Consider the following 15,741-nt stretch of genomic DNA (forward strand, 5'->3'; position numbering starts at 1 on the left):
CTGTGATCCCTGTAGGCTTCTGCTCAGCCCAGCCAAGGCTAGTGGAACCAGGTGTTTTGGAGCACAAGCTCTTCACCAGAAGAGGTCCACCTTGTGCAGCAATAGGAAGAGGCACACTGGGGGCAGGGGTGGGGATTCACATTGTTTGGTACACTCTCCGTGCCCTACAGAGTTGGAACTGTATTTAACCTGGAATGTTATTGCGAGAGCTGAGCTGAGGTGAGTGTGCTCTATCTGTAGCTGGGCTTGGATAGTAAGAGAGATGAGACTTGATGTGGACAGGGAACTGTTTTCAATTTCTACAGTGGGAGCTAGAGGCCGTATTAGACAAAAATTGGACCTTTTTGAAATCAGTATATGAGAGTCGATGTACATTGAGGAATATACATTCTCTTTGTGTAATTTTTCTCTGAAAATACTGAAATACAGGTTTTCAAATTCAGATTCCTGGAGATTTTTTTGCAAGTGACAGATAAGGTGATCTTGAAGTCCCTGGCCAGAGATTATTGGCTGTGTAGATCGCACATGTGTTACGAGTGATCGAGTCACTTTGCCCCAAACTCACACTGTTTAAAGTGTTCTGTCATTCAGAACTCATGGACCATTCCAGACTGATGCACCGGAGATCCTTCAGAGTAAAGGCTCACACAGCGGCAGTGAGAATTCTTGTTTGATGCCTCTGAGGGAGCAGAAGGGCTGGGGTGGGGAGAGGGAGGGACTTTTCAGGCAGCATGGTGAAGCAGTAGGGATTAGCATGCCTCTGAAGTTGTTTGCAGTGGAGTTTTCCAAGTTCCACAACTTCCTGACCAGGCCATGTGGAAGAAATACACGTGCAGCTGCTTTTAGATGATTGAATGTTCAGACCTGTATCTGCCTCCTGTTCGTCCAGCCTCTGATGCTGGTTCTGGTTTCCCTTGTTAACTTTGGTCTGTCTTCTAAAATGTTTGAAATCCTCCGCTTACCTCTGTTTACCCCTTGCCTGCCTCCCCCGCCCTGCAGTACTGTTCTTTTATTTTCTCTTTCTCAGTGCACATCTCGTGTTTCTCTGGATGTCTCCTGAAACATGACCTTTTCAGTAAAACACCACAGGAATAATTGCATCTCATTGTCTTTGAAATAAGAAACCTTATGGCAAGAATTTTGTTTAATTTACTGCGTTAAAGCCTTTGTTCTGTACCTGGCACCGTTACTGGTGCTTGTGTGTGTGGCAATTTCCCGGTTTCCTAGTTGTGACGTTTACTGTGAAATTCATTCCTCGTGGCAGCTTCCTGAAACATAAAATCATGTTAAAATCTTGGTCTTTAAAGACTTGGAGGTGCCTTACAGCCCAGTCTTAGGGACTTCATTAGAAAGCACAGCTTTGTGAAGAACCTGGTCGAATTTGGTGTCGAAAACCTCCAGTCTGCAGTGGCTTTCCTTGGACTGCAGTGCTTGGTGTGGCGCATGGCAAAGGTGCAAAGCCTTGACATTGATACAGAACTGGGACTGTTCAAGATGGTGTGCTCGAAAGCTGAAAATTCTTTGCAAATGGACTGTTTTAAGGAAGGGATTTTTTTCTCATTTCTCATATCCTCTGTCACCATGAAGGAGGAATAACGTCTAACTAAGATAAAGGGTGTAAAATCCAAACTTGACTTAAGATACATTTTTATTCATGCCACATGTAGTCACACCATAGTCAAATTAAACTAGGGGTTATGTTGAGAATTTGGGTATAATTGAAGTGAAATGGAGTTTTAAACACAATCTTAACTATACAGAACCAGTACAATTGCAAAATGTGGAAAGCAAGTAAAATGTCACACTTAGAATATTTTTTAGGGATTGTAACATGATATTATGAAGAGATTATTATCACATTAGTTAACAGTTAAATGATTTTGCATTTTTGGCTTACCCAGCTGGCTCAACATAGGTGAATGTGACGATGTGCAGGGAAAATAATTTGATCTTCATACGCAGCTCAGTGAGCTCTTGCGTTGATCATTATGGCTTTGGAGCAAAGTCTTAAGGTGATGAAATTATCAGCTCATTACTGATGAATGAATAGCAGTCAAATCCAAAATGACCTCCTTCCCAAAAGCAAAGTATTCAGAACAAAATAGAGAACATCTGTGTATGGACCAGGGTTTATGTGAATAACATGCAGATCTGGTCTCACATCTTCAAAAGGAACTGGTTAAAGTGCAGAGAAGGGGAATGAGGTTCATCAGAGGTCCACAATGTCTCCTGTCCAGAGAAAGACTGAGTAGGTTAGGACTTGCCAGTCTGTAAAAGATGTGACTGGAAAAGGAATAATGTGCCAAGGAGAAGCTGGAATGCCTTCAGTTCTTGTTCTCAAGTATGAGTGAGTGGCATCAAGAGAAGCAAGCGGGAGCTAGAATAGATGGAAGAAGGTAGCTGTTCGTGTGTCAGAAAACTGAGGCGTAGAATTCCTTGTCACAGGGTGCTATATACTAAAAGCATATACTGATTTGAGAGAAATTTGGACAAGTTCAAGGAAGATATTTAGTAAGTGTGTCTTAATATATAGGAACCTCCTCAGGAAGCTTCTAAACTGAAAATCGTTGCTAGCTAATCACTTATAAGCAAGGATGCTCCTCTCTGTTCATCTGGTTTTTGTTCACTGTTAGGATACTGGCTGGATTGAATGGACTTCTGCTCTGCCTATGGTTCTTCTGTCCTTGGGAGAGCTGTGTTTAATGCCAGTGGCTGTGTAGCCTATGTCCCTTGCTTGGGGCCCTTCAGCCCTTTCAGGTCATGGTCTGTTATGGCAGGAATGATTCTGTGTGTTTATAAATATTTTATTTGGATGAAGCATCAAACAGGAAGAAAACGATTCCTGCAGAGAACTTGTCATGCTGTTCTGGTTACCTGAACTGCTGTCAAAGACCACAGAGCTCTGACCTGTGAGGATGGTGCCTTATCCCAGTTTGGGCTGGCTGATGCTGGGAGAAACTTGCTGCTGTTAACCAGTGTAAATCCTTATTCCTCTTTAACTTTCACCATGTTAGTGCAGGCCCTGTGCCATAATTTTCCTGCTTGGGTAAGTTTTCCCTTCGGCTGGGGTCCGGGTGCCTGGAAGAAAGGGGCTGAAGAACCTTTCTTCTCTGGACAGAAACAGGTGTGGAAATCACTCCAGCTGTTGTGTCCATGCCCACTGTGTCATTGTTGGATGCCCTGTTTAGAGGCAGAGGCGTCTGTTCCCAGTGAGGCTGCACTGCCTGAGCCTCGGGGCTCTCAGTAAAAATAACCCTGGCCTAGACCAGGAATGAAAGAGGTAATGTTTGTGGTGCTGGGGTAGGAGGGGCAGCGCTGGGAGTGGGACCTGCTCACTGCTTCTCACCTGAGGTTGTGGCCTTCGAAGCTGAGAAATCTTCAGTCTGGGAAGAGGTTTGTGTGGGCCAAGGGTCTCCATTGGCTGCAAGACCGAGAGCTGTAGAGCAGGCTGCAGTGCCTGAGTGTGCCCTGGATGGGGCTAGGCTCTGTGCAGGGGGGGTTGTGGAGATTGTTCCCTTTTCATTCATCCTGTGGTCTGTGGAAGGGAAACATCTTGTATTTTAGTCAGAGCTCCCCTTCTGTTCCCTGATCTGGAAGGAGGGAGGTGAAAAGACAAAGCTGCTCTGTAAAGATAGGAGGGAGGTTGTTAAGGTACTTTGTAAAATAATGTGGCTTTGGGCTGGGGAAAGAGGAGCTTTGCTCTAAGGTGACCTGGCACCCCTGTAGTGAGAAGGCTTGTTCTGGAATAACAGTGTTGTGGTGCATAGGATGCGAATGTGAATGAAGTGCTGTGGAGTATGCAGTTCTTCTGGACCTCATCGGAAAAAGAGAGCTCGGGTAAAGTAACGGTATAACTAATGGCTCAAGTTTTTTGATGTATCTTTGTTGGGTTTGGAGGATGTGTGAAAGGTTCGGGAGGAAGTTTGTCTTTAGTGGTAATACATCTCTTTAAGGGTTCAGGCTGCATCATGCAACTGCCAAAATTTGCCACTTTTGCCCCAACTGCTGCATGTCAGTCATGTTAGCAGTGGCCTCTTGGGATGCTTGGCACCTGATGTGCTCCCCTTGCAGAGATGCCTGCACATAACCTGACTCTTGATTTTTCCAAGGCAGGTACTACTGTGGTGTATCTAGCCATTCTGGATTTTTTTTCAACATTTAATTTTTGTGTTATCCCAGGTCCTAAGTTAGCAGTAGGCTATCCTCTGCTGTAGAGACTACTTTGGTGTTGTTGGTAAGGAAAAATGGATGATGTCTGAGGCAGTAATGTGAGCACATTGGAGCATTCAAATATTTATAAATTACTGAAATTTGTGCTGAAGCCAGTAACAGGAGTGACTACAGATGGTGGAGTACCATATTACCAATACTTCTGCTCTTTCCACCATCTCCCTCCATTCACACTGACAAGCTTGGCACCACATTCGTTACATTTGATCGCTTACAATGAAGGGAGAACCTTTACGCTGCAAGCAAAACCAGGAAAAAAGACAAATGTTGTTGATTTGTTTGCCAAGATACTTGGACCGAAAGAGCTGTCTGAAGTGAATTTTCCCAAAATCTGTGTGTATTTACAGTATAGTGAACACACAGATTGGCAGCAGTGTGGTGTTTTTGGAACCCATAAAGACTTCAAGGCATTACTTTGATTTTTTTGTTGTTGCTGTTTTTGCTGGCGGCCTTCTCCTCATGTCCCTTGAAGTGTTTTGTAATGTTTTGCTCTCCAGAGCTGATCAACCGCAGACTTCCCTGTTGTAGCACTTGGCTTTGGGTTCCTTATAGCTCCAGTGGCTTGTTTGTGTTTTTTCTAGGCTGTCTGAGCTTTTCAGAGTTGCTTCTTAGCTTCTTTCTACTCCCAGAAACAGGCAGTTTGTAGTGTGTATCTGGGGTGGGTTATTGGAAAAAAAAATCATTGATTGCTGAGTTAATACTAGGAAAGAGTTAGCAGAAAGTAGGAGTACCACTCACTGGAAAAGTCGAGGCAGCAGAGAGGGCAGGAGGCCATCCTCTGTCTACAGAGGAGCTGAAGGAATCCACAGGCTTCCACATAAATATTTAGGTCTTCTGGTCAGATCTTAGAGTGCAGTGGGTGTTTCCTCTGTCGCATACCATGAGGCAGAAATCCAGATGAGCTGTTTGTTCCTTTCTTTGCCTTTGGTTCTCTTTCCATATCCTATTTGTTAATGCCAGTTTGGGCAGTATGTCTGGCATGCTTGTTCAGTGAACCTGACTACGGCTAAGGCAGTACGAAGCCTTCTCTTTTGGCAAGAGTCTGAATGCAATTTCAGAAAAAATTACTTCATCAGAGTCAGTCCATCAGAGGCATTTCCTGTGGCAGGCCTTGTGGTTATTGCACTCACTAGCAAAGAAAATTGCAATTAATACTGAAATTCATCCAGCACAGAGGATGGCATTCACCTAAAAGTCTTAGTCTTCTCCATCCAGGATTTTATCATCTGACTGCATTTGGCAGCAATCTCACCTTCTCTTTGTGGTGAGGTCTGTTACTTACGCTTGCAGACTGTCCATGCTTGCCTCATGATGATTGCTTTGAGGACAGCTGGGTTCTTTGGTTCCAGTGAGAGGTTCCTTGCACAACTGAATTCGGAGTGGAAATCCTGCCCAAAATGTTCACTGCTACTGTCAGTTTTGAAGGCCAGATCTTTCTGATCTCAGCTATCAAGGTCTCAATGAATGCTCCTTTATACCTGGATTCCTTCATAAGTAGCCTTCTCAGAACAGTGTTTTCAAATCTTATCTTTGCCTTATGAATTTTAAAGGTCCCCTGCCTTAGCTGGATCAGACCCTCCCCATGTTGGCCACGGAATATCCATCTCCTCTGGCAGTTGAAGTCCACATTGGGCAGCTTTGTTCTCAGGTTGTAAACAACATGAACCACTTGATCTGCCGCTTTCACCATGACTGTGGTGTTTATTTCTGTTTCAGCAATGCTGTGCAGTCGTGCTGGAGAAACTTTTGATCCACCGGCTTTCCAGTTGAATTTTCCAAGAGTTAGTTTATGTGTTTGGGGTGTGTGTACTATGCAGTATTTCATGTTGGTAGCTTGGGTTTCTCCTTCCATGCGTGTGTTCCTTTGAAGTGCTTATTTTCTTATTCATCTTCCTAACATCAGTCTAACAGCAGACCTGTGGCACTCTGATCTTCTCAGATTGTGTAACGGAAAGAATGCTGCTCCTTCTGGCAGCTGCGAGTTCCCTTCAACAGCAGCTTCTGCCTGGTCTGACAGCATCGCTCTGTCAGGGAAGAGAACAACTGCCCGGGAATAATGTACATCATCTACAATGCTCTGTTCTAGGATTTTTTTGCATATGTATGTCTGAGAAAGAAGAAGTATTGAGATGTTATTTGGGGAGGGTTCTGCCTGAACTATTTTCTGTGTTCTAGAGAACAAGTTACTAAAACATGTAGTAGAACAAAGCAGAAATGTTTCTCTGCTGTATCATAGCTGGATTCACAAGGGACTGTTGTTCTAATGTGGATATTTTTATCATGGAATGTGAGATGCAGCAGCCCCAGTGTGCCACTCCACAGCCATGATGCTGTGCTGTCACAAACCACGCTCACCACCACAGTGTCCGAGTAACTGTTCGCTATCTCTGAGTAAAACTGGAGTTACTCAGCTGCATAGTTTCAGACTAAATGTGGCTTTATGAGTAACAGGCTGGTACCACTTCAGATCTCTGAAATAGAAAGTTTTCATTTAAACTTCTGCAACTGTAACTAAGTAAATGGATGAAGCTGTGTTACATCTTTTTAAAATCTGAGGAACAGTTCATTTGGCATGATGCTTATTAAATGAGGAGGTAATAGGCAGGACATTGACTTTCTTTTCTCCTTGCCTCAGTGACTTTCTAATCCCTTCAGAAGAAAGCTGTCCTGTGATTATGATCTTTGATGGGGCTCTGGAGACTTACGTGCTTAGTTCTCATTTCTGCTGCTGCCATCCTGTGTGACCTTGAATAAGTTATTTAATCTCTTTAGGTCTCAATTTTTTGTCTGTATAAAAAAGAAAAGCCCCAGAAAACTGAAACAAAAAAGGAAAGCCACAAAAAAACCAACCCACAAACTCAAAATACTTTTATTTACATCGCATCTATGTAATTGCACAATGGAACACTATATTCAGTTGAATTTCTAGGTGTTGGTGTAGTAAATCTGACTGTATGTTGTAAATAGGCCTTGCACAGTGTGATTTGAACATTATAATTCAATAGATTAATAGCATCTATTTCCCCAGTCAGAATGGCAGTTTCTTTGGCTGGAAATCAAAGCAGCAAGGAAGAGAAATGCTGGGTGTTGGAGTGTAGTAACTGGCTGTTGGCTCAGTCCTATTGTAGTAATTTTCTGCATATAAGTGAGTGGAGCTTTTTGAGTTACTTGTTTCAAACATCCTTTGATTCTTTTGGTCAGTCTGGCAGGCTCAGTGTGATTCTAAAAGTTCTCAAAATCTGATTGACAGATGTTCTTGTAAGAACCCTGTGCAGTGAAGTGAAGAACTGCAAAGTTGTTCTTCTAGAAATTGGCAGATACATTAGAACAACTGCAGACATTAGAACAGCTGACTTGAGAATACAGTTTTTTGGTGATGGTCTGTCTATGTTGGAGTGAAAGCTCCTCTGGATTCAGGGAAGCCAAAGCACAGGGGTTGAATTAAAACCTTTAGACAAGTTTAGATACGTGAAGCCACACCAAAGTGAAATAGAAATACAGATTTTTTTTAACTTTTAGTAGAAATATATGCTGAGTGCCTTAAACATTAAAAAGCTGCAGCAGAGACCTTAAACACAGTTCTTGCTGCAGCAGTGTTACCTTTTCACAGAATCCTTTACTTTAGACAAAATATAGATAGAATTACACTGTTCGCATTTTTTAGATAGTGTGTTCACATAAACAGTAAGAACTGATAGAAACTGTACACGCAAATCTGTGTAATACCTGTGTAACACTTGTGTAAGACTTACGACTGTTAGACCAGGATAAGTTAGAAAAAGGAAAACTAGAATCGTGTATTATTCTTACTGGTCAATTAGCAAATATAATCCACACTTCTGTAAGAAAAAATATGTAGAGCATATAGAAGAAGCAGCTGTTTTCTGCCTGCTGTGTGTTGTTGCTGCTTGTCTTTATCATGTAACCCCCTTTGAACTCTGCCTTCAAGAAAGCTGTGAGACTATGAAATAAAGAACTTAGCAGAACAGCAGCCTCCTCTGCTCTCTTACCCTAGTCCGAGGAAGGGTACCCCGTCAAAAGCTCAACATGTCTAGTGTTTGATCGTTACATTCTTAGGTGTGTTAGAGAATGCTAAAGGCATTGACTTTGGCCTCATATGTTTTCCTGGACAGAATCTATTAAAACCTTCTCATCTTTATGCTAAGACAATCCTTGGACAATGGGATCATTCTACTGGCCTGCCTTTATTTTTTAATGTGAAATTGCTGCTGATTTAAATACTTATAGATGATAAAAACTCTGTGACAGCATTAGGTCCTGCCAGTGACTGGCTAGACAATTCCTGGGTGAGGTGTAGCTAGCTGCCTTCTGTGCTGAACCCTCAGGGAGTGCTGGGATTGGGGTGGTACCGGACAGTTCCACACAAAAGAAGCTAGACCAAGTGTTCTGTGCATGAGCCAGTAGTCTGTTTGAATTGAAGAAAAATAACTTACTGGATGGAGGTTTGGCAAGAGGGGACTCTGTGTTGGCTGACCCCTAGGAAAGGATAAGGATGCAGGGAAAGGAGCCATGGGAAGGACATTACAGTCTGTGTACTTGAGGGCTGCCATCTAGCTCCTTTAAGTTTCTTTCAATTAAGATTTTGAGCTGAAACATTTGGACTGATGTTTTGCCAGCAGTGGGAAATGGTTGTGGACGTGGATCCTGAAACTGAGAACTATGGTTATTTGACGACCTGTGAGTAAATAGGGTAGAGGTTTATATTGGGGCACAGTCTGTCTGTGTGTTTGTTGGTCGAGTGAGTCTGTCTAGCTCTTGGTCTGTGTTTCTCACTCTCTTTCTCTCTTTGTGCCTCACACAGGCCCTGCCATGAATTTTCTCTGACCCCTTGGGGCCATTCCCACATGCGGCTTTGATGTGTGTGCCCAGAGCTTGATTGACAAGGAAGTTTCAGTGGCAGCAGCAGAGAAACGAAGAGAAAAGGGCAGGGCTTTGAACTAAAGGGCTTTGAGCTCCGAGTTTTTGTGCTTACTTATCTCCTTCAGAATGTTAATTATTTACCAAGATAATTGGTTGGGAGGCAAAAAAAAAAAGAGGGGAGGTTATTAAAAAATTCCAACACTAACACACTACAAAAACCTCATTTTCAATCTTGCAGCTGGCATGAAAAGGATGTTGTGTGTAAAAGGGCTTGAGTGTATGTGTGTTGGGGGGGGCCCTTTTTAAGGCACCCATTTCCTAAATAGACGAATGCTGTGGAAACATCAAAGCTCTTGTGAGAGTTTTTTCTTGGGTTTCTAAACCATGTCTGGTACTTTTCAATTAAAAAAGTTTATGGAGAGCTGTCTTTGTGACTGGAACAGGCAACCTTAGGCCCTGTTGATTGGGGAATGAATTGTTAAAAGACCTGATAAATAATTATTTTGCTAAAATGTCAGTTCAAAGATGTGAATTTGCCTGAGTGCTTTAGCAGGAGCTGAGTCTTGGAGTAGAGTGATAAATGTCTCCTGTTTCAGCCTAGCATGATGTGCTTGACTGTGCTGCATCAGACAGTCTCCTATAGTCTCTGGATTAATGTCCAAAAAAAAGTGTAATACCATATGATGATCTAAAGCTTGTAGGCAGGAAGAGAGGTGAAGCTATTTCATTTTGCCTTCAGTTAATACAATTTTACTAGTCTCCATGTTAGGCAGCAGTCCATAGCCTCCTCTGTGAAGATCAGGGTTCTGTTGAGTTCTGGTAATTGCTGTGCTGGATTGGGTCCAAGGACCATCATTCCAGTATCCAGACTGGGCTGATGGTGGCAACAGAGGCTCAGGAAAACTCCAGAGCAGTCAGTCCGCCCTGCACAGTTCCCAAGTATGCATGAGTGGAGCAGTGATTTGCTTTTATCTGGTTATTTATTTATTGGATCAGTGTGACAAGTTTAGTGTTACTATTTTGCCAGGGAGAATGTAGATCATTAATTAACATTTGCTGTACAGTTTCTGGCTATAGTGGTACTTGCCTCTTTTACACCACGATGATTAGGTTTCTTTACCCGTCTCTTAGTACAAGGCTTCCTAAAAGCTTAACAGAATTGTTTCAGCTAGTTATTCTTTATAAGGCATTATACTGGCATATAATGCAGGTAATAAATACAATGGTTATTTTTTCAGAATCCTTTCTGGTACAGCTGGTTATGCCATCTCACATTAATCTTCTGCGTATCATACCCTTTTAAAAATCTAAGCCTGAGCTTGCAGTAGTGTCTGTTTTTAGCATGAAATTTAATAACTTTGACTCTCTTGCTCTGCGTTTCCCTTGGGAGCACTTGGATGGACCACTGGATGTGGTGGTGTAGTGCTTTGTAATGTATCACTGAGTTTTTTTGAAGGTGTGGTGTGACACTGTGGTCACTGTAGGTGGCAGAGCAACCTCCATAGGTAGGTCCCTCCTTTATACCTACAGGTGCATTTGTGATTCCTTAGTTGAACCGGGGGTGTGTGAGTCCAATTTTACAGTTTTTCTGGTGCCCAGAAAAGGACCGAAAGATAATGAAGGGACCTGCATCTGACGTACGGGGAGGGGCCAAGAGATAGTCAAGGTTGTTCAGCCTGGAAGAAAGAAGCTCTGCGGGGTCAATGTGTGTAGTAAAATAGATGTGAAACAGCAAGGGATATGGGCCAGAGTTCTTAGTAGTGCCCTGTAAAAGGACAAGAGGAAATGGACACAAATTACAGGAACTTCTATTGAAATAAAAGGAAAAAAAAATAACCACCAAACCCACTGGATAGAAAAAAAAATTTGAATATGGCAATTATACTGATAAGTAGGAACTAGAAATTCAGGTTGGATTCATGAAAGAAAATACTTCATCCTGGAAAGGTGGTGAAACTAGATAAATTTCAACTAGAGACAGGGTGTAAATGTAATACAGTGGTATAGAATAGATTTTGGGAGGGCATAGCTGAATTTTTCTTTTCTTGCTGTCAGCCACTCAGGTCTTAGAAGATTCTTCATCATATTCATGTTATCTGCTCAGCAGTGCAGAATGTGGGTGCAATACAATGGCCTGGGATATGGGGACAGAGGAGAAGGCATGGCAGGGCGTTGCTGCAGTGAGCACTTGCTGTAGAGGTCTCATCACCTGTTTGGTAGAACAGATCATAAAATTTTCCTTCATGTTGTACTCTGAGTGGCCTGTGCTCTGCACAAGTTTAGGTTTTCCTGAATTAACAGATGGTTCAGTCGCCTTGGCTTGAACTACATGAATTTGTCTGTAGCTGTCTAACCTGCCTTTAATGTTCACAGTGAACTGTGAAAGCATCTATAAACAGTGATACCTTCTTATCCCCTTTTGCTGCAGGCTAAACTTTTTCCAACTGCTGTCATTCATTTTGGATCTGAGGAGTGCAGGGGTGAGTGCGTTTCCTCTCTCCTTCAGCTGACTGTATAGTTCCTGTAGTAGACCCAGTATTACATCCTTCCTGGCAGAGTTCCTCTGACAAAAGAAACTGCAGTCCTTGAGAATGCTGGCGAATGTCCCCATTTTGACTGGCTAAAGCTCTTCAGAGCTGGTTTGGTCAGTTAGCTTTAGCACAGATGCAGACATTGTACCTTTTTTGTGGGATTTTATAGGCTGGGGAGTAGGCATTGTCTGCTGTGGGATCAAGAATGATAGAAGAATGACTCTGTAGAAAAAAAAAATCCTGCTGTTCAGAATGTTAACTAGACAAATGTCTATGAAATGCTTTTGCAGACCTCCTGTGGTAGTGGACTGGCTGGAGATGGTAGAACAGATCTTTGGTTCTTTGGCATCTCTGGTTTATGCTTAGAATTCCTGTTTCTCCCAGAGACCAAAGTATGCTCTGACTTCACAGAAAAGTTTCTAAGATGCAGTGAGCGCTGAAAGAAAATGTCAAGATCTTGAGGTTTGAATAATGAAATAGAACACCTCTGAACTGTGAAAGAAACTGGCATGGTTTAGTAATGTCCTGTGTCATTTGGGGGAAGGTGATGTAGGTTTACTGAAGTATACAGCAGGTACTTTTTGAGCTGAGAGCTATGTGATATTGTGGTGATTGATGTCTCTGTTACCAAATAAGTGATTTGGTTTCACTTCTAAACAGCTTGTTACCTGAAATCGGACCTGCTGAGCTCTGCAGTTTCTCCTTCTGCAGCTGATTTACTAGTAGCCAGGTATGTTGGGGCTGAATAGAGTTGCAAATGCCTTAGTATTTCAGGAATGGGAAGCATGGAACGAGCCCATCTTACTACAAAGAAATGTGCTTTAAAGATACTAAGACTTCCTTCTCTCCAGAAACAATCATACTGTCATACTTGACTTCACAGCTTTGTGAGTCCTTCGCAAAGTAGGATTTCAGTGACTTAAGTAAATACTAGTGCTTCTGTATTGGAAAAAGAAGAGCCTTTTCAATCTAACTTTAAAAGTTTAAAGGTGGTGGTGGTACAGGGGGCTATTATGAAAAATGAAGTTTAATTCTACTTGCTTATTTCCTTTCTCAGATGTTTGTCCAGATCATTAGTTCCTTCTACTTCATCAACTTTAGCATCAGTGGCTCCATCCCTATCTGAACCAGAAGCGGGAAGTGACAAGAAGACTATTGAGCAACCAGAAGCAGCCAGCACGCAGGGAGCTCCACAAGTGTTGAGAAAGGCCCCTGGGAAAATACCCAAATGGCTGAAGCTTCCAGGTATCAATGAATCAGAGGAGAAGAGCTCTGCTCATTCTGAGCTGCCCCAAAAGGCAGTCTCCTCTCTGCCAAACGTGTTGTATATTGGTGGTATTGTTGCAGATGTCAGTTTATGCTTGCAGGACATTTGGTTCTTGTCAGTCACAAATTTGTTTGTGACTTGAACCTCAGCCTTCACTGGAGAAGTATCTGAATGCGGACTCTGAACACTGGGAAGTCTGATGCCTAAACCATATGCTTGCAGCATTTTAAACTGTGTTCTGGGCTTGATGTGCTGAGCTCTTATCCCTGCCAGTGTAGTTCAAATACTAATAGGCAGGATATTCTACATACCCATGTAATCTGGGCCCATGTAATCCGTTATGTCTCTGACATAACTTTCCTTTTGCTGCTGTAGTCTGTTTTAGTACTTTTATTTCTCTTGAATTTTTTAGTTGGTCTTCCTTTTTTTAATCTTCACTGCAAACCAGTAGTGGTTTTCCATAATTAAGATTGCAACCAGGTGTCCATTATGACTTTTCTCTTGTTTTATCCTGGTCAGAAAACTGCAACCTTGTTTTTAGTCCCAGAACAAATGGCTTATGTGTGTATTTTAGACAAGACTTTATACAAAATATGAAGTAATTAGAAGAAGAATTCCTGAATTAAACAATTGGCAATATTCACTTTTTGATGCAGTGGCAAAGACGGGGGGTGGGGGGGGAGAGGGAAGAGAAAAAAAAGGGAGGAAAAAAAAAAGAGACAGGTAGCTCCTTTAACGACAACAAACCTAGTAATTCTTATATGGAGTCACCTGGCTAATAATGCCAGATGTTAACTTCCTGGATGAGAATGTTAGTATTTGTTTCTGGAAGATAGTGTGGCGCTATCAGTTCCAGCAAGCAGAGGGTAAGGTGTGAAGGCTGCAAACAGTGGGCCAGTGTGTTTCCCTGCTGTGGCTGGTCTGGCTTAGATTGGTGCTGAGATGCTGATGCAGTGGGAAACAGGATCTTCACTGCTTCCCATTTCCATACTGGAGTATGTTTGAAGCATTGCACTTGAAATAGTTTTGTTTCCCAAGATTATCTGGATAAAGTACAAAATATCATCTCACCTACCTGTGCAGGTTTCCCATTTAACAGCTGGTATGAAAGGTCAATAGTATGCTCTAAGCCACATGTTAATAAAATGAAGGATGAAGTTCCCTGCTCTGAAAGTTGTGATGTATTTGCCATTTCATCTCCCCAGGTGCTCTGTTGTGGTCCCCAATGCTGCCTGAGCACAGCAGTGACTAGAACCCTCAGCTACCAGATCATGTTATTGAGAAATGAGTAAGTGCTAATTACATGTTATGTGTTTTAATAGTAGCATGTTTATTTTGTAGGTGGAAAGAGATGAAGCATCCTGGGTTGCTGGATCACCGAGCTGTCAGCTGTGCCCTTTTCTCCACAAACTTACTAAGGATGTGTAAGATGTGTTGGTGGCCCTGGAGAGATCTAATCTGTATGAACATTAGTTATAAAGAGAGAATGGCTATTTCAGATGTCAGTTGCACCTGGTGGAGGAGTGGAAGGCCTGTTTGTGGTCTCTGTGACTACAGAAGCAAGGTTAGAGTTAAATTTAAGGTTTCTTGCATGCAAATAATAAGAATAGAGAATTAAGGGGGACATGATTCCTATATACTTTCTGCAAAGGACTTTGTTCCTATCTGTATTTTTAAATTCAACTCCTCCCAGTTCCACCTTCAGAGATGACTTGAGTCTAGCTGCCAGTATTCTAGCAGCAAGATACAATCTGGTTCAGCTTTACCTATAATTATTAAATGGTGCCTAGAACAAGACTTTTTCTGCTTCTTAGTGAGGAGGGTTAGTGCTGCTGATAATGCTGGACATAGATGGCTGGGAAATGAATGAAGAGGAAGCATTTAAGTCACTTAAACCAGTTCAGATCAGCCTTTCCTGTGAAGCTCTTGGGCTGCTGCACTTGTATTGTGTTCAGTTGCCAGAATCTTGTCAACAAGGAATACAAGTTCATGGAATGCCTGTTGAGCATGTTTCTGCCCTAAGCTCTAGTTTTATTTTCACTGTGTATAATTACCATCAGTAATTAATTACAGCAAGGAAGAAACCATCCACTTAAAGGGTCTCTTCAAATGACAGTTGATTGGTGGCCTGAGTATTCCCAGAGCAGGGTAGCTGTGCTCTGCACCGCAGTTAGTGTACAGGGAAAAGGCCCAGTCCGGATCTTTGTCTCCTGCAGACATCGTAAGGGGATGATTATTGCTTAGAATTACCCTTATGCTGGAGATGAACTCTGTAGTGGCACGGCAGTCATGGTGCTGGGTTTTATTTGAAGTCTTTTCCACGGATCAGTGGTCTGCGGAGAGCTGGGCTTCCGTGGTACAGTAATACCGTGTTTTCCATTTTCCTTGTTTCCTCCCTGCACTACGTGTGCATCTGCACAATTTGTAGATGTAATAAAGCAGAGTGGCCATGGGAGCCCTTTTGGTCAGTCCCTTTGATAGTTTCTTGCCCTGGCACTTGGTGTGTCTGTCAGTTCACAGGAACCTGCTCTCTTTTCAATACGCCTGTTATGACTCGTTCCCTTCCTCCCATTTTTTTTTCAACAAAGCAAAATGGAGCTTTGTACCATCTGAATGAGCTTCAAAGTGGCTAGAAAGGGCACCCTGGGTTCCTGGCACTTGTCATTGTCTCCCTGCCTGGACAACATTTCCCTTCAGGTCTAATTACTTCCAAATGCTCACAGAGATGCTTTGAAGAAACTTGGAGGGAGGGGGAGGCATGAAAGAAAGGTGGAAGAGGAAAAAGGAGACTCAAAGCAGAAGGAGCAAAGAATGCTTTAGCAAAAAAGTTGA

The 15,741-nt window shown here is 42.5% G+C and overlaps 1 protein-coding gene across 3 annotated transcripts in view; it reads left to right on the forward strand.

The window, feature by feature from the left end:
* The window catches only part of ASPSCR1 (ASPSCR1 tether for SLC2A4, UBX domain containing), a 44,613-nt gene extending 29,023 nt beyond the window's left edge, over window positions 1-15,590 (forward strand). The window contains exons 13-16 of one of the 3 annotated variants that reach the window (XM_082294233.1): window positions 11,540-11,591; window positions 12,303-12,372; window positions 12,700-12,887; window positions 14,251-15,500. In XM_082294233.1, the coding sequence (XP_082150359.1) occupies window positions 11,540-11,591; window positions 12,303-12,372; window positions 12,700-12,887; window positions 14,251-14,264 (324 nt within the window). In that variant the 3' untranslated portion in view covers window positions 14,265-15,500. Of the gene's footprint in view, window positions 1-11,539; window positions 11,592-12,302; window positions 12,373-12,699; window positions 12,888-14,250 lie in introns of all 3 variants that reach the window. The other 2 variants (XM_082294231.1, XM_082294232.1) reach the window with 2 other exon arrangements.
* Window positions 15,591-15,741: the final 151 nt, after the last annotated feature.

The sequence above is a fragment of the Coloeus monedula genome, assembly GCF_965178545.1.
Source record: "Coloeus monedula genome assembly, chromosome: 19".
NCBI lineage: Eukaryota > Metazoa > Chordata > Aves > Passeriformes > Corvidae > Coloeus > Coloeus monedula.